General features: G+C 39.0%; 1 protein-coding gene across 1 annotated transcript; it reads right to left on the reverse strand.

Moving 5' to 3' along the window:
• Nucleotides 1-8,867: 8,867 nt before the first annotated feature.
• vtg3 (vitellogenin 3, phosvitinless) lies at nt 8,868-21,826 on the reverse strand. The gene is made up of 28 exons (XM_046049847.1): nt 21,787-21,826; nt 21,185-21,205; nt 20,929-21,080; nt 20,415-20,666; nt 20,157-20,318; nt 19,907-20,055; nt 19,664-19,814; nt 19,233-19,390; nt 17,085-17,250; nt 16,849-16,974; nt 16,428-16,646; nt 15,742-15,959; nt 15,530-15,627; nt 15,326-15,450; nt 15,130-15,231; nt 14,928-15,047; nt 14,609-14,798; nt 14,407-14,494; nt 14,034-14,219; nt 13,595-13,747; nt 13,365-13,501; nt 12,191-12,300; nt 12,010-12,099; nt 11,405-11,611; nt 10,184-10,329; nt 9,870-10,008; nt 9,645-9,751; nt 8,868-9,437 (listed from the first exon to the last, which is right to left on the reverse strand). Exons 1-27 carry the CDS (start codon nt 21,824-21,826, stop codon nt 9,671-9,673), a joined length of 3,786 nt encoding a protein of 1,261 aa, XP_045905803.1. The 3' UTR covers nt 8,868-9,437; nt 9,645-9,670.
• Nucleotides 21,827-22,059: the final 233 nt, after the last annotated feature.

A 22,059-nucleotide genomic window follows, 5' to 3' on the forward strand; every position in this document is an offset into this window, starting at 1 on the left:
GGGCCCCGAGGCTCTGGAACAGCCTGCCCGAGGAAACCAGGTCAGCTGAGTCAGTGAACTCTTTTAAGTCCCTTCTTAAAACATACTTTTATAGGAGAGCCTTTCCCGATCTTATTTGACTTTATTTTATCCCTTTTATTTTATTGTATTTTACTAATTTTATATTTATCTGTATTTTTGTCTTTTCAATGTTTTCATGCTTTTATCTTGTATTGTTTTTTGTATTATTGTCTCTTGGGTATTATTGTCTTTACACTTGTTAAAGCACTTTGTAACTTGTTTTTGAAAAGTGCTCTACAAATAAGGATTATTATTATTATTACATTCTGACTTGTTTTTTCAAGACAAGTTAATTCATAAGAGCTAAAAATACACTGTAGATGACTTTCGGGTTAACATTATGTGCCTCCCAATGGGCACTCGTGTTTGTAATCAAGAAAATGTATTCGGGGACAAATACCTAAATTTATTGTAGTAGGATTTGTAGATCATGAGGTATTTACAGGTAGTTATGCGTGTAATCCATTTACATTTAACCATTATGATAAAGAGTTTTTATGTTTATACGTTGACGGCCAACAATATCCTTCAAAACCCTTTCAACCCAACTTTACCAGAAGGAATGCCATCAGGGAGTATCATCAATTGTACTCGGCAACTAGAAAGTATCTTAAAATCAACGCTATGGCCATAACCCGCGAAGAATTTTGTAATGGATATAGTCTGTTCTGTTTTAACCCGAGCCCTGATGAAGGATGCGGAGACCATATGTCGCTCATTAAAAACGGTAGTGTTAGATTAGAGGCTCGTTTTAAAAATCCGCTTCAACGCACGATAATTGCGGTTATTTACGCCACATATGATTCTATAATTGAGATATCATCAAGAAGACAGGTTCTCATTGACTTTTTCTAACTTTAACAAATGATAGTATGAATACGATAGAACTGTCAAAAGTACTTGATAAGGTAGTGAAGCAAGGCGTCTTTCTTGGAGTATTTGCTAGTGACCAGCTTCCTAAATCAGTTATTAAAAAGAGACCCGCCATGTTGGTAAACACAGACCCACTGGGTCACTATCTATATTGACAAGCAGGGTATGGGGTCATTCTTTGACAGTTTTGGGAACTCTCCAGTATACTCACTTTTTCCTGAATCCTTTTCTGTCTTTCTCAACAGTACTTGTAAGTCCACGCAACATTCTGTTATACAAGTGCAAGATGTGGATTCTGTAGTGTGCGGTCAGCTTTGTGTGTTTTTTTCTTTACCATATGGATAGAGGATTATCTTATGACAATGTAATGACTAAATATAGTAATAAACGGTCATGCAATGATTTTATGGTGTGCAAATTTGTGAAAAAAATACTCGGTTGTATGTGGTCAAAATAATTATGCAGAATGTAACCAGTGTATCAGATTCTTTTAAATGTGTATTATAATATTAGAAGTTGTGTGCCATTCCTTATCAAAATGATTTATAGATTGAAACGTGTACAACAATGTTTTTTGTTATTATGGTGATATAAATACAAAAACACTTTGAAATAATAAAGTTATGTCTCTATCTACAGTATTTATTTAAAACCAATAACGATATACAACTAAAAGGTTATCCAATCACTCAATCGCATTTTAGGAGATACAAATGGACTTGTTTCATTGATTGCTAATCGATGCCCTCTGGTAACAAGAGGTGTAGATGGTAGTCCAGTAATAAGAGGAGAAGACTCTCCAAAAGTCTTTCTCTTAATCTCATAAATATTTCTTTTGACCTGTTGATTTAGTACAACTGATAAAGGTATATTCAATATAGCCAACGATTGCAGATATTCATCCCAACCTGTAGGTCTCTGGCAGTCAGACACGTTGTGAGAAGCAGTTACTCCTCTTATCAAATCATACACATGAGACCCTTTAATAACATTACCGTTAAACACAAACTCCCCACGTTCAGTCCATTCAGATATGTTTTTTGAGGAGGACATTTTATCCAAAAGCTTTATTCCTGCTGTTATTTAAAACTTCTTCAAAAACAAAATCTCTTCCTTCTTGATTCTTCTGCTCTGAAGAGTGAAAATCCTCAGCGACCGGCATTGACAAAGTTAGTGTGTTCTGGTCTTTTTCTCCTTGTTTTACCATGGTGAGAAATCTGGATTGGAATATTTTTTTGCTTTTTCATGAAGATCTTCAGTCTTTTGATCCAGAATGTCTTTTATAGTACGATCCAGGTCATTTTCAACAGTTTCTTGAATAGACTCATCTGCCGGAGGTCTTCTTAAAAGATCGAGCTGTTGTTTAGGTACCAGAAACATTTTTTGTGCATAATCCATAGTCATCTAAGTTTGTCTCGGAGCAATAAGACTCGTTATAAAAGGCACAGCGATACTCAGGAGGGGGAGAAGAAAACCGCCAGGCTGTTTAAGCAACGTCTTCTTTTTCTTTGAAGCGCAAACCTTTTTATTGGCGAGGAGTCTAATCCCTGCCTTCTTTTTTAATTTTTGATACTGTGTCTTATTTAAAGGAATTTTATCTTTTAAAACATTGTAAGCTATTTCGCTACGCTACCAAAAGGTCTGGTAATGCAGATTTAATAATATTCACTCTCTGAGCTGGAGATGCTCCGTGCATAGTTTGCGGTAAAGACAGGTTTCTTTTAATGCGATCAGACATGTTTATTTATTTCCTCTTAGGCACATACACAAAAGGCAGGTCTGAAAGCAAGTCAGTTCTGAGTCTGAAATCATCAGGTGTCTTAGCTTTAAAATCAATCATCAAGTAACCGTAAGGAACACTCGTGGTATCGTCAAAACAATCCATAAAAAATGACTCTTCCCAGGAAACATTTGTCTAGCCATTAGCATGACTTGGTATTTATCTCTGGGATTTTTAAACAAAACAAGATAATTGGTATTCAAATTAATAGTACGGCTAACTTTGCCTTGAAAAAACAAATTCTGAACTAGGTATAAACAACTTAAATTTCTATGATACACATATTTTGTAAACACATTTTGGACCTCAATGTTATTGCTAGCATCATTCATTAAATCATCAATAATCAACAAATTGTTTTTATCTAAAGGCAACAATGTATCGTCACATAAAGAAGATGGCAAGCCTTCAACAAAATTCACATTTCTAATTTTCAATAACTGGTCATACATTGGTTGCCAACACGAAAAAAAAAAAAAAAACAACATTTTGAAATGAGCTTATCGGCATTTTCAATCAACGTTTTCACAAAATATGTTTTACCGCTGTTTGAAGGACTGACACAATTAGACTAAAAGGATGTTGTAGTCTAAAATCAAAACCATCAGTCTCCCTAACAGCCATGGTATGGTAAAGTCCTCAGATCAGGAAAAACTCTGTGTATTGTGTATACAACTTGAAGTCTTATGACTAATGTTTTATTTTTTAGTTCGAAAGCCTTTTTATTTCTCAAGATACTTAAAATTGTCTCCTATTGTTAGGATAGTAGATAGGGTGAACTCTGAACCATGTGTACGCACATAAACAGGAGAAATGAGAAATGGCGACTCACACGGCAGAAGGATGAAACTGTTTGAAGTGAATAGTCCTACAACTGTGTAAATATATGGAAATAGTACCTCTGAGTAGTATAGGCTTAAAGCCTAAAGCCTTTCTAAATAATCAGACACTTGTTTGATTGATTCTCCCTGAAGTTCGCTATATAAAATTAAAACAAACAAAAAAAACCCAACATAATTTAGGATAATATGCGGCGCACAAGAAGAACCATGACTGAGGATAATAAACACAAGCGGAGATTCTGTTTCTGCAAAAGAACACCTCAAAGGTTTTGGACCGTTTAACCAGGAATCATATTAATTACAAAATCAACACCCCTATCAAAGATAAAAACTGATCTACCCCGTGTCTGATCTTATGTTGATCAGACGGATGTTAGGTTTTCTATATTCAAGATTTGCTCTTTCAGCGCAAGCCGACAGGCACCTGCTTTCAACAGGTTGATGGGCGCATTACTCTCTCCCTCCATGAAAAACTTTGCAGAAATCATACACAACACATTAACGATGGATCGCTAGAAAACCTGTCTATATGATGTGGGGGACGTATCCTATTCTTGCACCCATCAAAGCTATGGAGCGGATCAACCCCGTAATAATATGCATATCGATTGACGTCACTTCTCCTCGAGAGTCTTATGTTTTGGTATCCTCATGCATAATCAGTTTAAAACAAGAACGATAAATAATCACTCACACATTTGAATCGTTTTTGTTACCGAAAGTTTAAAACGACCGAAAAATAACACTAGCCTATTTCATTGTTGTTTACAACAAGTTATGGGCTATTTCTTTTAACTCATCGCCATCGTTGTTAAGTGCGTAGACTGTGTGGTGTATAACATATGTGCATTTGACCATTACAGTTTAAAATAATACTCTAGCAGCTGGAGAGAGGCTCAGTGAACCCTTAAGGGGAAGTAATGATTGATGGGTGTGCAAAGAGTGAACCCTCCTATGGAATTTGACCTCTGACCCAGTGGTAGGGGGAGTAGAGATTAGTGTGTATGAAGGGACTGTGCCCTTATATGGTCTTTAGCAGATACCTAAACATGTCCTATATAAGCTGTGTTCAATGTACAGAGAGACAGAGTGGTTATCGGGCTGGGTCACTCTCCAAGCTGCTGCAGAGCTTGTAATTGATGCTGAATTCTTTGATATAATAAACTTTTATAATCAAGAACAGTGTCAAGCGGATTTCTTCTCAACACATCATCGCAGGATTATCGTTCGGACACCACAACTGTTTGTGTAACATTTGGTTTACTCTCTTTTCAAACGGGGGAATCCAGGGCTCACCCCGTCTTGTGCGGGTCCCCCTTCGGTCAGTGACGTCACTACTCAGGAGGAATGCGAACGAAAAATAACCATGCATGCATTTGAAACATTTGTTTTTTACGTATCACATCTGAAGTATTTTGTTTACTAGCTAATAATCAAGATTTTGCCAGCAAAACACCAGAGTGAGTAAGTTTCTCGTGGCTTCCAGTGGAATTTGAGGACCTTAGCCTATCAGCTTTAAAGGCCGTCCCTCAGACATCCGTTGAGGCATAGCGCGACGGGAGCTTTGTTAAAAATTACTTAGGATTATAATACGCCATACTTTAATTTATTTGTATACAGATGACTAATATCATGAATTTCATAGGGTTCTTAATGTTTGTGATGTGCATAAGGATTTTAATACACTATACTTTAATTAATTTAGTTGTATATATGTAATTGTAATATCATGAATTTCATAGGGTTCTTAAGGGACTGTTTTGTGCCCCCCCCCCATCCGCATCATCCGCCTCTCCCGATTTAAGCGCGCACGCGGTGGGGGGCGCGGGTGCGCGCAACGCTGGCCTGTATTTACTACTAACCTTCATGGCTGAGGTCACAGCTCTAGTCAACTCCAGACCACTTAGTACGATAGAAAGGTTAGACAGATTGAGGTGAAAATTGTCAAAGATGGTGTCCCAAAACTGTTCCTAAGGCCAGTCTCTGAAGTCATACTTATGTTACAAAATGACTTGGACAAGTGACTTCATATTTTAATTTTGATTTTGGCATCTTAAGGGTGCCAGGTGGGGAGCCTGGTGGTTGTTCTATGAACTGAGGAAACACTGCACTTCTCCAGATAATAATCTGGCAAACATCTAAAACTAGTACTTTGGCCTTTGGGGTGTACCAGCATCTGTCTTAGCGTGTTTTGGGGTTTAAATAACACAGGGATGTTGTGTTTGTTGAAAATCCTCCTGAGTTTCTCTGATACTCCAGACATGGAATCACAATGTTGTTGTGTTTGACATTCTTTTCCTCATCCCTGTAGTTTTGTTCTTCCTGGATCTTGTGGCTGTTTTTACAAAGGTCCATTTAGGGTATCCACAGGCTGTAAGTGCCCCCTTCAGGTGTTTCTGTTCCTTCTCTCTGGCTTGGGAACTTGTTGGTATGTTTTCCGCTCTGTGGTGCAGTGTTCTCATGACCCCTAGCTTATGCTCCAGTGGGTGGTGGGAATCGAAGAGTAGGTATTGGTCTGTGTGTTTGGGTTTTCTGTAAACACCAGTTTGCAGGCTCCTGTCCTCTTCAATGTGTACAGCGCAGTCCAAGAAGGCCAAATGTTGCTGTCCACAGAGTTGATGTGTTCTGTGAAGGCTTGCACTTCCTGGCTTTTAATTTTGACCCAGGTGTTGTCGACATACCTGTAGCAGTGGCTCGGTGCTGTTCCTCTGAAGGAACTGAGGGCTTTGCTCTCCACTTCTTCCATGTAGATGTTCACCACAATCGGGGATACCGGTGAACCCATGGCACAGCCATGCTTCTGTCTGTGGAATCCTGCGTTGTACTGGAAAAGGGTGGTGTTTAGACAGACGTCGAGTAAGGTGGGTGAAGGTGGCTCGGCAGCCTGGGTCTCGCCTTCGGGGGCGAGGTTCCTGCGACCTCTGGTTCCAGGGGGGCTCTGGAGCTCCTCCCCTCGCCTGTGCTAGGGTCTAGCCTGGACCTGGTGTCTATGTGCGCTGTGGCGGCGCTGCATGGTGCTGAGTCAGAGGAAGGTGAGCCCCCACTGTGGAACTGTCCGTCCCCTCGGACCCTGGTCTTGGGCCGAGGGCTGCTCAGGGTGCTGAGTCAGAAGAGGACTTTGACATGGTCATTTTTGCCTTGGCTGCTGTATGGCAGCAGTCCTCCTCCAAACCCAGCCTGCGGAGGAACCGAGCGGCGCGACATGGGAAGGGTCCCTATGGGTCTCTCTCTGGGACTAACAAGGCGTTGGGGTAGGGGTCTTTTGATCCTTTGGTCTGGTGTCTGAGGATCATCCTGGGGTAGGTTCAGGGATGGGAGACTGACTGTGGGTCTTGGGTGTGTACAGGAGTTTGGGTTTTACTTTTTTATGTTTATTGGTGTGGGGGTTGGTTATGTGTGTACAGGGGTGTGTTTTTTTCTTTTTTTGTGATTATTGGTTTGGGGGTTGGTTTGTGTGTGTGCAGGGGTTTTGGGTTGTCATTTGTTTTATGGGTTTGAGTGTGGGGGTTAATTCATGTGTGTACAGACGTTTTGGGTTGTCTTTTGTTTTATGGGTTTGAGTGTGGGGGTTAGTTTGTGTGTGTACAGGGGTTTTGGGTTGTCTTTTGTTTTATGGGTTTGGGGGTAGGGTTTCTCCCCTTTTTATTGTGGGTGTTCGTTTCTTTTTGTGGGTGTTATGGGGAGGTTTTTCCTTTCTTGCTGTATGTGTTTCAGGTAATGTACTGTGTACGTTTGTTTCTTGTTGTGTGTGGAGCTCTGCCCCTTTTTATTGTGACCAGTGTAATATACTTTGTACCCAAAATATAAAAAGAATGTCATCATGTCCCCATAATCCCCAGACCCGCTGCAATGACAGTTTGCGTATATATACATACTTTACCTCGCGCATAGATGCATACTAACCTTGTGCATACATAAATACTCAACTTGCGGATACATGCATACTTACAAATGACAGTATGTATGTACGTATGTGCATGACAGTATGTATGTGCAGCAAAGTATTGAATTTTGGCCTAGGCGGCTTCTCATAGATAAGACATATGTCCAATGCTTATTGGGGGCTTAAAAGCGTGTAGTGTGAACTAGGCTTTAAGGGCACGCATGGTGACATTTGGTACTGATATCTGCAAATAGTCGTGGGCCCCATTTCAGAAAGCAGGCTTAACAAACTCTGAGCTTAACCCTGAGCTCTGAGTTGATTGAGCCTGAGGTGGGAAACTCTGAATTTTCGGTTTCAGAACAGCAGCTCAGAATTAGTTCAACCAACTCTGGGTATGTTGAGCCTGATGGAAGTGCGTGCATGGGGATGAAAAAAAAGCTATCATCAATGGAGCTCTGATACAATTCTCCATGGCAACAGGTAAAAAAAGGCAGAGCCTCCATTTTAATCGGAGCTAGAAATATGAATGCATGCCAACGCGGACCATGATAGGCTCTAAAACGCAGGAGTGGAGGAAGGTTCAATATGTTAACATTAGTACTTTTTAGTACTTTATCATTTACCAGACTGGAATTTCCTTAATGAATGGAAGTGCTGGATATATAGGCCATTACATTCAATTTTAAATAGGAAGGCTGTATTTAATAAGCTGTAGTTACTCATAAACCTGTGATTGTAAAGTCACAGTCACACCCAGTAGGTTAGCCTATTAACGTTTTTTTGCAGTGGAAAATGTGTCTAGGTTCAAACTCAGTGTAAAGTTGCAGACATCTATTTTACATTAATAAAATCTTGCTCATTTCATATTTTATTAATGCTGTCAAGACATATTCAGCATATCAGCATGTAATAATTTATAACTCACTTTTAAACAACATTTAGGCCTATTTGTTCAACTTATCCTGTGGCACCAGTTACGGAGTTACTGATCAAGGATTTATCTGATCTCGCTCTCTGAAACAGAAAACCCAGAGTTTCCCTCATCTCAGGCTCAAAAAACTCAGAATTTTCACTAATCCCGCTTTCTGAAAAGGGGCCCTGTTGGGTCAGTTGACCAAACAACACAGCAGACTGTGTAAACATCCGTCTTCGTTCAGTAGAAACTCTCCAAAAATGGTTTTCTGAATCCAAAACTCACCCACAACAGTTTAGGTTAGTATTTTCACAAGCAAATGGGATATTTAGAGTATAACAGGACCTGTTAACAAAGACTGTTTGCCAACACGGCTGGTGGAGTAGGCGAACCTGCCAGCTATTTGGATTGTGATATCCGCTTCACCAGTTTCCACTCCTTCTCTTAGATATTGTACAGACTTGGCAAATATAATGCAATTATAATTGCTTTCTTTTTTGAACAAAAGCAAAGAGCTCTGAAAAGTTTGCATCAGGCAAGGCTGACACTTTTAATTTACAAACAGCGATTTTATGACTTGCTCTGACATTTTTTCAGAAGTTGCATGGATTTCATCAGTAATGCTGATCTTTGTCTACAATATTGTCTGATATTTATTAATGAGCAAATTTTATTCCTCAGTTACTATAGCATCATATATCAATAATTTGGTTCTAATTTATCATTGAAAGGTCTACTGTGACTATAATCCAGCTCCTTAATCTTAATCTTCCATTAACAAGCAGAAACTGACCTCAATGGAGATTCATTTAATGTTAAGGGAAGAAAAAAGGTAAGGGAAAAACAGCTTACTCTGCATTATAATCATAGAATACGCAGACCTTACACAATGTTTGGAGGAACAAGGATTTATACAGACAGAATCAAAACAAAACTGAAACAGTTTTTGGTAAATCCAGTATTATGAAGATACAATGTTTTAGGACTGCATGAATTTACACAATGTTTCTTCGAATCATCACGGTGGTGGGATTTTGGTTGCAGTGTTATCACTGTGAAAAGAGGCATCTGGGCTTTGTTGTCTTTCTGCAGCACAAAACAGATTTTATAAATCAAGAAAAAGAAAAAAGCTCTTTGCTTGTTTTTGCTCATTTGCTGTGCATAGAAATCTGTCTAAATTATCCACTGCCACACAGACACACACACACTTAAACATACACACTATTCAAAAAGACTAAGAAAATGTGTATGAACCTTCAATTAAGCTTCATCAAACTGGTTTATGTAGCTTACGTGTTCTTATGCGTGTCCAAAGCTGTCTATTGTTGTATTTCTGATGTTGTGAACTCAGAACTGGCAGGTGGCAGTGGAACTGGAAAAGCCTGGCCGTAGACTGTACACTAATGACATCACAGAAAAAATGACAAGTTAAATACAGCAGTCACGATTAGTTATATACAATGCAAGGATTTATATGTTTTGCATAAAAATGTAGGTAGTGAATGTTTCCTCCAATACCCCGGGGAACTCAATCTTCACATTGACGCTGTCTGCTGATGCGGCAACAACTGTTGCAGAAACCTCCTGCTGGGCATTTCTCTCATGTTTCTCGGAGAAGCCAAGGAAGAAAGCCATGCCTGGGATGTAGCTTTCCATTCTGGAAAAGGTAAAACACTCATTAAACCACGAATGCCAGTGTAATAATCGCAAACAGAGAAAATTTTTCCAACGTGCTATGTAAGGCAAAGTAAATCACTTCAAACTATAAATCTAAGTCATCCACCTTTTTCTTCCCTTGATACAAATTGCATTTTTATTCTACTGAGGCTCACCTTCTGCCCATCTCTGCCATGGTTTCTGGGATCCTGGTCCAGTGGGCTTTGGCTGTGAACACTGGCCTGGAACCAGAGAAATGTGCAGTAGCACCTCTCATTGACATTTCATAGGACTGACATTCAGCCCCCCATCTAATGTGTGCCTAGACCAAACAGAAGAGATCAAGAAGGGAGTATCTAAACAAAAAACACTCGGCATAAGTCTTGGTATGCAATATGCAATATAATAAAATACTGAAAAAAAACCCAAGACCCTAAGTATGATTTTTAATGCAGAAATGTAACCATCACACAGTGTATTTGTGGACAGTGTATTTGAACAGAGTTACAGCTGGATATAAACTTCTTTCCTGCTTATTTTACATTATACGTTTTGAATTACATCAAGGGGTATAAAGCACTGCCGTCAAGTCGGACACATTATACCTACAGTGTGTGAGTTTACTTTAAGCATAGAACAATGACTGATCCAACAACAAAAGGTGGTTCCAGCTTTGTGCAGCCGGAGAAAAGAAACTGAGGTCGCCGGACTCGGGTTCTCAGGTTTTTATGTTTTAATGTCATGTCACATGGTGACGTTTTGCAGCGCCGGAGGAAGTCAGACAACCAGCATGCCTTATGTGAAGTCCAGCATGCATCATGTTAAGTCAGTGCTGCAAAGTGACATGTCATCACCTTTTATGTTGTTATGGAGAATTTGTTGTCCACCAGCTAGTCGCTAACTGTGTCTTTCTGCCATTTGATGCTGAGCAGAGTGTATATTTGTTTTAGAGCATTTTAGCTGAAAACAACAGCAGTGAAAAATGTAGAAGACAGTACGTAGACAACCATTACTGTAATGCTATGAGAATGGCATTGTGTATAGTGAGATTTTAACACTAGTCATGTTTGTCAACATAAATGTTCCTACATGTCAGGCATTTAAATGGAACCTTCACATAAATAAGGTAGAGAATATACACACATAATAGTGATGACTTTGCTGAAGGAATATACAGTATTTGTCCATACTAAGAAAGGAAAAATTGAGAGTGATGATGGTAGTTAATGTTTGAAAGGTTTTTAAATGACAAAGCTAGCAATCAAGATATTGTAGTAATAATAATAGATAATAGCAATAGCTAATAACAGTATTATTGTTTAAATTACTTGCATTTAATACATCCAGTTAAGAATAAAAATACATTTCCCATCTTCTCTTCCTGAGTTTATATCTACCTTTGCCTCCACATTGGAATTCACAGTGGTGTCAACACACATCTTCCAGTTGGTGTCTTCCCCAACCTGGGACACAATCAGTTGGGTGCTCCGAGTGTTTGCCTCGGGCGTGTAGTAGATGACCGCATCGTAACCCTCTGGCTTCTGGTTGCCACTCAAAGCAAAGGCTTTGATATTGGCTACAGCTTCAGGTGTTGAGGCCCCGCTCTATTGAATGAGACAGCGAGCAGTCCATTAGACTGTAATAGATTTATGTCCATCATGTTCAATATGTGCAGAGTAATGATCACCTTATGTAATTTGTGGACTATGTGAATGTGCATCAGTGTGGTTGTGGGTAAAATCTTGTGGGTGTAGAGGTCGATGGGACTTGGGACTGTAAGAGTCAAACTGTATATACTGTATTTTTCAGATGAATATCACTTCATGTGTTTTTATGCACACACAAAGCTGCAATCATGAACCATTTTTTTTGTGGTGCTGGTGGAATCATAAATCATAAGCATGGCTGAAACATTTCACATGAAGACATTGCTCAGTACAAACTGCCTATATATTGCAGTGAAACACATTTTGGGTCACTCTGTGGAGCTTGTTTAGCATACTTCCATTATATTGTCATGATGGCTGTGATTAGATCTCTCTCTGACGCTTGAGGCTGAATCAGAGGACACACGTACTCGCTGGGTGGCTTTCTGTAAACACAATTAAGCAACAGGAGAATGTGAATGGATAAAAACCCAGAACAGGTGCAGAGATATTATCTTTGCAAGGGTAGCCAAATACCTTGGAAAGCCTCCTCAGAGTCTCAAGCAGTTGCCGTGCGCTCATAGGATGTTGGCTCCGGCCAGCATTAACCTCAAAGTGGATTTTGTCAACAGCTTTGTTTGCCTGGACTAATTAAATGCACAGGCTTCGTTAGCAAAAGGTTGAATTAATTATTAAAAACAAAAATTAAAGAGTAACTTAACACCCCTTAAAACTGTACTCCAGGGTGTGTCAGTACAATGTGACATTACTGTTACTGTTGTGGTTTGGTTATAAGTGCAACAGAGCATACTTCTGACCACGCCTGTTCAAAGGTGCAACCGATTTGAGACATTAAACCAGAGAGGGCAGTAACACACTGCTTATCAGCATGATGTACTCTGAAGATTAAAAGTAGCAGCATACTGAACTCTGATGCTGATATCTTCCTATTTTGTTGCAGCTTGGTTGTGTCAGAATGTTCAAACCAACAGGAATTCAGGCACTCAGGGGTAGTTTATACAGACAGTAACTCAAGAAAGCAAACCTCAAATCTTTAATGCCCTAAATTGACAGCTCATAACCAGCAGTTCAATATACTATTTTATATATATATATATATATAGTTAATCATATCAAAACTGCATGGAGCAAAGATGGAGTTATTTATCCGACAAATGTATACTGAAGCAGCATGGGTGGGCTTGTCTTTAGGTCTGTAATAGTGGGTTACAGTGTGACGGCCCCGAGAGGTCTTGGTGTGGACCCGTGTGCTGTGTGGTGTCTGTGTGTTTCCCTTAGGAGGGCAATCAAGGAGATTGGAAACACCTGGTCAGTGAGCCCCTATTTAGACCTGCCTGCCCAGACGCCAGGGCTGGTTTCTGTGTTTCCACACTGCTCCACCACGTTGTCCTTTTGTTTTCTGTTGTTTTGAATAAATTTATGTTGGTTTCTGTTGAACCTGAGTGGCATCATCCTTCTTTGTTGCGGCCTGAGAGCCAGGGTCATAACAACAGTGTACCAACTGTAGCTGTGGTGTTTGCAAATTCACTCAATTCATTCAGTGTTGTATCTCATGTAAGTTTAGTAGTGTGACTCAGGATGTGTGCCTGAACCTGAATATTTGTTAGATTTTTGAGGCCATATGTAAGTTCATGATGTTGTTTTAGATTGCACAGTACTGTATGGTGTAATGGGTTGTACTTCTGCTTACCTGGGACTACTTTGACTGCCATGTTGGTATATCCCAGGAAATAGTATAGGGGGTATTGTTCATCATAATACTCTCTCCTTAACTCAGATTCCACACAGAGACCGACTCCATAAATGTTACTCTCTGTACACATTTTGGCTTTTGGATGCCATGTGTTTGGGGTCAGGATCTTTTGAATTGGAACAATCGCGAAGATATTAATATGCTTTCAGTTCAGTAATTCTTAGTTTAACTTTAACCTATCTCTTAATAGTGTTGACTGTACCTGATCTGGATGAGGCCTCAGAACTTCATCATTGGAGGCAGCAGCGTTGGGAATCATTGGAGTCTTTTTAGCCAAAGCTAGCTCTTCAATGTTCCTGGAGACTGCGTACACATTTGATCTGTTGATTGGAAAGGAAAAAAAGCATTCTTACACTTGGCTCATTTATGCATAAATTATAAGAGTTCTAATTTAAGCAGGGTTGAATAACAAACACTATACATAAAAAGTCTCAGAATTTCCAGATTTAAATTCTTAAAGAGAATATAAATTTTAGATTTTACATAGTTTCTACAGTCTGTTTTCAGGCTCTTACTCCAGTGTAGTGCATGACAAACCATTCATTCATGTTTTCAGTCAGCTAAGTAGCAATTTCAAACAGTTTCCCCCACACCCTTAAAACATACCTCAATGAAAAGAGTTCAAACTCTTCTTTGCATGGAGGGAAGTCGAGCTCAAACTTGTTCTCTTTGAAATTGATGTTGGCAGCAAACTTCCATGGGATAGCAACAGGCATTTTGCTCTTAAACTCAGTACCACACTGGAACAGCTCCGTATTGATCCCATAGAAAACCCAAAAATCCTTTGTATAACTAAAAAAGAAGAGATTAATTTAGTAGCTCCAACTCCACAATATGAATAGTATACAATGGCAAGTTTGCTGTAATGATATTAATGCCAACAAATGACATGGTTTGCCTCCTATGATGTTTGCTTAACATGCCAGTAGTATATCTTCTTTAAATTAACTGTTAATTAAATTAACAGTCAATATTTTACCCAATAAAACCATCAGTTTCCAGTGAGATTTCAGAAGTGAACAGTTGTCCAAGACGTTCAGTCAGTGGTGGATTTACTGCGGCTTTAGCTACATAAGAAAAAATGACTTTAATGATGGTTTACACCAAATAAAATAAATCGTTTTAGTCATAAATCAAAATGACGTTAAGGCGTTTGTATGCTGTAGGATTTGACTCCTCACCATTTACAGTGATCCCATTGACGGTTTCAAAATATTTGCTGATCTCCAGTGGGAAACCCAGGGTGGTAGCTTGGAAGTAACGAACCTCAAAGATTAGGTATGGCTTTGTCCGATGCCATGATACTCCCCTCTGTAAATTCTCAATCGCAGCCCACACAGGACTTTCTTTCCCTGCAGAAGGACTGCCAGCCTGCAAGTAGGATCAGAGGAGAACAGCATGTAATGTAGCAGGCTTTGTACACTGCATGGAAATATGGTTGTTTTTGTTCACTTAACTGGCACTGATCATTCATAGTAGGCTTTTTTGTTCAATTCTCACCCTGAGGATGTTCTCAATGAACTCTTTGTTAAAATCAGCAAACAACCACTCTTGTCCAGAGGCGCGTGTATAGGCAGAAAGGATGGGCTTATCGTTGGGTAGAATTTCCCAGTTTTGAAGCTGAAAATGACAGCACAGTGGTCACCAAAGCAAATAAGCTGACACATCACAGGCCAGATACTGCCTTAATGTCTATACTCACCACATTGGAAATAGCCTTTAAGTCACCAGAACTAAGATCTCCTGTAAATCTAGGGATGTTGGTGTCAAGCAGCTCCATAATTCCGTCAGCACGGATACCCAACTTCAGCATAAAAAAAAAGAAAAGATGATTACTATTTGTGATTGGGAACACACGTTTACCTTCAATGTTTCAACAGTAATGGTTTTTGCTGTACCTCCAGAAGCTGCAGAATTCTACCAATGAAATAAAATTTTCCTTTCATCATGATTTCAGTGGGAAAGATGTTTGTTGCATTTCTTAGCATGAAGACTTCTGTGGCTGTACCAATTAAGAAATCATCTGTATTGGGAAAATAGCAAATTGTCATATAATGGTTTCAAAGACATCCAAGAATCCAAGAATCTGTATTTGAGCATACCATCAAACCAGTCCAGGCGCATTGCTTTACTGTAGTGATAACTGAGACGTCCAAACTTAGGGGCCAGGATTTTCACAGCTACATTGCAGGCAGTTGAGCTATTGTAGAGAACACAAAAAAAGACAGCTCAAAGCGAGAGAAAAGTGGAAATGAATATGATGTAAACAATAATGAACAACACCCATTGATTGTAACTGCATTGTTTTGCTCACAGGAACTGATTGTCTGGAGTACTGGATCTGGCAACACTACTGAAGTAGGAGTATGCAAAACTAACAACATGGAGGTCTTTTTCCTCATGTAGATGTGAAGTCACCAAGGACACCAGAGCCATTGGTGGCTTAGTGTCAAACAGCATCATGAAGGCCAGCATGCGTATCTCACTAGGAAGGTTCTTCTGCAGGAACAGACTTAGGGTAATGTCTTGGACCTGAAAAGACAAGCATTATAAAAACTTGGAGTTAAGAAAGGCCGCTCATTCAACCACCTGCTGCGGAAATTTTAATTTTTTTGTTCCAGCACAGTCTATTATTTCCTGAACCGATGGTGACCTTTGAAAGGCAGATTACAGTCCGTGTTGTAGATATAATACAGGGAAGATTATGCATCCCCACAATGTAAAGATAACGTGACAATAGCATCAATCAGACATGCCATTTTTAGCAGATTGTTAAAAATTATTCTTACCTACCACAATGATTAAATATGCTTTCCAGGATAAGAATAGTTTTGTGTGAATGCATTGACCTTATCAAAAAATGTTCAACCTGACTATGGGACACAGTCTATGCAATTACCATAAACATGCTTTATATACAAAAAAAAGTAGCATAGAGCTGTGTAAGAATCTGAACAGTCTTATTTTCTTCCTCCATACACAAAATAGTAGTGTTCTTACACTGTGAGGGTCTCTGGCAGCGATGAGTCGCATAGACTGCACAGCAGCACTCAGCACACGAGGTGGCAGATCCACAGGGGTGGCAGCAACTCCGGGGAGGAAACGCATGATGGTTTTAATGCTGTCTGGATGACCTGCATTCCCCAGAGCTTTCAGAGCGATGACCATGTCTGCCTCATTGCCATTCTTAAGACTTTCAGTGGCCATGTCCAGCAGTGGCTAGTACAGGTGTTCAACAAATGTGCAGTCAGCTTTTACAAATAGTTATTGATTACATTATAATTTCCATACAGACAATTAATCCAGGCTTACTTAGTTATGTTCTCACCATCTACCAAATTATCTTATGATACTTTTACATGTCTTTGTTTGGAATGGTTTTCTTGAATGGTTATCAAAGGAAAGTGAGTTATTTCATTACCTGAACAGCAGTTACTGGACAAGGTGTATAATAGGCACAATGCTTGTACACCAGTGAGCCATAGGAAAGCACCACAGTATTCCACAGATAGATATTGGATTTACAGAAGGGAATGTCCAGTATCGTCTGCAAAAGAGAGACAATGGACATTTTGACATGATCTTGTTTTGTAGAAAGTTTGCATGGAACAATTCTTCAGTATACAAACAATTCCTCTATCTTTAGCGTTGACTCACTTTAGCCATCTCAACCAGCTCAGGAATAGCCTGCAGATGGTTAATCGCAATCACAAGGGTTTCCAGAGCTTCATTCACAGAAACATCTCCAGCCTGAAACCTAACCTCCAGGAACTTCAGGATTCTGACGTCGCTGACCTCAGTAATCATGTCCAAAAACCATCGTCTAATAAGTGAAGCAAGAGAAAATTGATAATTCAGGCTATGCTTAAGATAAGGATTTTCCTTGAAATAAATCAAGACAGCAAAATTAAAAGATAAAAGCATGACAGACATGTTCAGATGTTGAGTTTAATTACACTTGAACAGGATGAAAAAGGAAGTGTCAGTGACTGCCTTAATCTTAATGAGTGATGTCTCACTCAATGGTTACGTGCCAAATCCTTCTTGAACCATAAGTGAGAGGGTTCACTTCAATTAGCTATTCAGTTGAGTGGATCAATATCCGATCTGGGAGATGGCCTTGGACTCTTTTGTTCACCATCTTATAATACAATAGTGAAAGCTTGAAAAGATATCTGTGAGGGATTCTCACTTTCAAAGACATGCTTAATGAATGCTCTAATATGTTTTGAATTAATAACTTTCTAGGTATAGTCCAGTTTAAGCAACTTAAATAATTTGGTCAAGGTTAGTGAAAGATCACGTTTGAGGCAATGCTTACTCACCCATGCCCCACCCAAGCTCTACAACATGACTTTATGCTGTACAGTATGACCTTCACAATACTTCCTGAACTGAAAATTGCAGTTGAACATGCTCACTGTGTTCACAGTATATGACTTCAAATAGATAGTAATGTAGGCAGCTTCATCAGAGAACACAGATATGTGGGAGAGATTCTGTGCAGAAAGTTTTGAACATGAGCAGAAATCCTGCTGAAACACAGGAGCTCTTAAAAGTCCAGACATTTATAACTGAATTAAAATGAATTAATGTATCACTGAGGTGAAAAAGGAGCCACGTATTAAAAGAGGTTATTTCCCCAAACAGACTCAAAAGGGGATTTTATTAAAATCAGAAAATTTTATCTATAGGAGAAACATATTTAAAAGCAATAGCTACACAATTCCTGAAAGCCTTTGCGTTATATTCTTTTAAGTTTTTATATATTGAATTGTCACCTGCCGACTGAATATTGTTTCCCTTTATACAGATAAAGACATTTCCACAATAAATTGGTGCAGAAATATTCACTAGAATGCAGGAAATTAAGTCTTTAATGCTCTAGCATTTCAGGAAAATTATCTCATAAATTTACTACACTGCAAGAAAACAGTATCTGGGGGGGACATATTCCCAGATCCCAGGTTAGGTTTGGTCTTCCAATTCAGGCTATGATGTGGAAGTTGACAAGGCTATGTGGAGGCTGATCACACTTCATTATGGACCATGATTATTGACTCGACTGTTCACCAGTAATGCTAAAATTGTGAGTTTGGCTGCTGAACTTTTTAAACTATTCCTGAGAATTGATGTGATGACCACAACAACAGTGGTGGACTTTTTGGGATTGGGGGCGCCAAATTTCAAATCTCACCTAGGGCTCCAACACTGTCAGGGCCGGCCCTGCCTCAAAGTATTAATAGTTGCAGATGAATGTAATCTGTAAGACATTTGGTTTTGCAAAAGACAGCAGAGTCAGTTTCAAGGCCCCTAAGAAAAAGTTGTGTGGCTGTAAATTGCCTTTACTGCCATTTATGTTACATTACTAATATTTTAAAGAACTTGTTGAATCCCGGTATTCTTTTTTAGTATTCAAAACTGGCCAAAAATGAGCAGTGGTGGAAGAATGGAAGAAGTAGATATTAGATATTTTACTTACGTAAAAATAGAAATAATACACTGTGAATAAATACTCTGTTACAAGTCCAGCATTCAAGATTTTACTAAAAATACTTTAATTATCAAAAGAAAAAGTACTCATTAGGCAGCAGAAAAGAGAAACATGTCAGTGTAATGCTAATGTAGCATGTGCTATATTATTCATTTATTATTACTGTAGCACTACTATTAAGTAGTAAAGTAACTTAAAAAGGAAATACTCAAAGTACAAGTACATCAAAATTGCTCTTACGTGCAGAAACTGAAAATGAGGAGGGGTTCCTTTAATTCCACAGTAACACTGTGTGATAACCAAGGACTCACCTGTACTCTTCATTTCCTGCGAACTGCTTCCACATAACTTCTAATCCTTCATAAGGCATCACTCGCAGAAGTTGATACACCTTTATAGTATCCTCAGTTGTTGCACTGTCAATCTGGTATTTATTAGCTTCAGCCAGTTGCATGATCAACTCAATAGCCTGTAAAGAGGAACAGAAAGTAAAGCTTTTGAGATTGCACAAAATTGAATCCACTTAATCCACATAAGAGATAGTCCTTTTTTTGGTTGACTTTAGAAAAAGAAAATAAATGTTAAATATTGAAGAATGTAATTTGATTTCATTTAATTGTTTCCTGCTATTTCTGTGTTTATTTTAATGTAGATAGAGTCTATTTTACAGTGCTTCCTGCTTATTTCTGCAAATGTTGTTCAGAAATATGAATTTTATGTAACAGCAGTATCTCATTATTACCTTTGCTACCGGGTCCTCCAGGTCCTGCATTACAATGGGGACAAAAGCGTCTGCACTGAAGAACTTGTGAACAAGGTTGCCCTTGCTTTCCATTGGCCCAAACGTGACGGCTGCAGCTGTGTCACTTACACCGAGCAACACCAATTCCTTCCTGCAGGAGAAGTTATTTATAGCATCAGATTTGTTTTGCTGACAAACACTGCGAATGAGCAGGCATAATGAACTAATATTTTCTTGTCTTACATCGCTTGCATCTTGAAACTGCCGCCCTTCACATTGAAGGGACTGAAGTGCTGTCGCTCCAGGCCGTGAGCTCTGGTGATGAGACCTCCCTCTTCTGTTGGTTTGACTGTGTAAACATATCTAACTGTTGAAACGATAGATTCCCCTCTCTGGAATGGAGGACACACAAAAACAACAAAAATATCACTGACATTGGTCTGTTTCATTTGTAACTGTGGAATCAGATGTATCTGCAGTGAGACAAACAGACCTGTTTGGAGACTTCATCGAGCACAGCAGTTGCTATTCCCCGGTACATTGCTGCTTTCTCATTGCAATCACTGAGATCAACAACCTGAGTGATTATCATGTCCTTTGTTTCCATGTTTTCCTCAGTAGCATAGTTACTCTGACACCTGCCATGGATGCCAACCTATGGACAAAATGATAGTTTGTTGCATTTTTTAATTTCATTTTTACTGATGTTGTGTAAAGTAAATGACTAGTTAATTTCTCAGCAGTGACTTACCTCTTCAAGTGCATAGATTCTCTGTGTGGTCTTCACGGTGACTTGGAAGAAGCCCAGTATCCCTCTCACAATGTTAACAACAGTGTCAGAAACCTCAGCAGGGGCGTGGATGTCACCAACGTGTCCACCAGCATAGTCAAACATGAAGGGTTTGACAAGCTGGTCAGCAATCCGCTGGGTGAGCTTTGGAGAGGCATTAAAGCCATTTTTCTCAGGGAAGCCATTGAACTCCTCAAACGCCAAATCTGAAACCTTTCAACCAGAGATGGAGATAAGTATGTATTTCTTTGCTCATGCACCACATTCACAAGTCAACATGAAAACTCTCTCACATAACCATCTCTGTTCATGTCAGATGAAACACTGGTGATATTTGTAACCCAACAGAAGTGGACAAGAACTGGTGTTTGTCTGCATTTGTCTTGTATATTACTGGATTGTTGAAGCTAACTTAATTGAATGAATAATTAATCATACATAACATTTTTTTATTGCCCTCTATTGTCATTCTTACCTGAAGGACGAATGTTTGTTCAGACACCCCAATGATTTTGACATTGCATCTCATTCTCACACCAGACTCTGTAAGGTTTGGCATGCCGAGTCCAAAATTCACCTCTCCCTCATATTTGTACTCGTAGGTTTTCTTGGGGTTGAGGCTGAGCTCTGGAATATGTTTCCAAAACAAAGTGTCATTTCACTTATTCTTTATGGAAGGTGTTTAATAATGAATTTTTTTTTTCTTTTACGATGATGATAAAAACCCTCACCATAATGGACACTTTGACATGCTGAAAGAAAAAACATCAAACAGTGGTGTCAGCACAGCAACTTATATATGAGCCCATTTTTGATTTGATTCATTTCATGATCCCAAAACATTGTAACACAAAATGAAATAGTACAATCTTAACATACAAAATTACAGTTCAGTTATCAATGTAAACTTAACCAAAAAAAATAAAAAAATAAATCTAACTCCACGTGAATACACATAAAGACAACTAAAACAAAATTAAAATTCACATTACTCCATAAATGCACCTTACTCACCTCTAAAGTCACCCTTATTGTTTCCTATTCATGCCCAGATGACCTATACTGATTACTCATGACTGAACAGATATAGAGATATAGATATCTCTCTCTCTCTCTCTCTCTCTCTCTCTCTCTCTCTCTCTATATATATATATATATATATATATATATCCTATTTAAATAAGTGTCTTGTTCTTGTTGGATGGAGGAATAAATTAAAATTGTAAATATGCGCTAGAAATAAAAAAATAACTGAATCAACCGCACGATTATGAGTCACATCCAAAAGCTAATGAAAGATGAAAGTGACCTTAAAGAATGAGGCTGAACTTACTGGCCAGGGCCACAAGGCAGCAGAGGAGGAGCCCTCGCATGTTGAAATGGAGGAATGGAAGCTGATATTTTAGATTTGTCCTTTTATATACCAGTGTGGGTTTTGACTGGGGGAAGTGGTTGCATTGGGCCTTGTGAGCAGGACAGAGGTTGCTTTAGACAACTGACTGATTTAAAGTAAACACACTCTGTCTGCCCTAGAACCATGTTGACCTGTGACATTGTCAAAGCGACATGATTAATATGTAAAAGATAACCACCTCAACAATCTTGT

This window comes from Micropterus dolomieu, linkage group LG05 (genome assembly GCF_021292245.1).
Source record: "Micropterus dolomieu isolate WLL.071019.BEF.003 ecotype Adirondacks linkage group LG05, ASM2129224v1, whole genome shotgun sequence".
In the NCBI taxonomy this organism is placed as follows: Eukaryota; Metazoa; Chordata; class Actinopteri; order Centrarchiformes; family Centrarchidae; genus Micropterus; species Micropterus dolomieu.

Bases quoted from the DNA above. Each gene is read 5' to 3' on its own strand.
- vtg3 (XM_046049847.1), bottom strand. From the start codon at position 21,826: ATGCGAGGGCTCCTCCTCTGCTGCCTTGTGGCCCTGGCCA. The intron at 15,451-15,529 runs GTATGCTCAAAT...TTCCCAATACAG, and splicing joins GCGCCTGGACTGGTTTGATG to ATGATTTCTTAATTGGTACA. The intron at 15,048-15,129 runs GTGAGTATAGAC...TGTCATTTTCAG, and splicing joins TAAAGGCTATTTCCAATGTG to CTTCAAAACTGGGAAATTCT.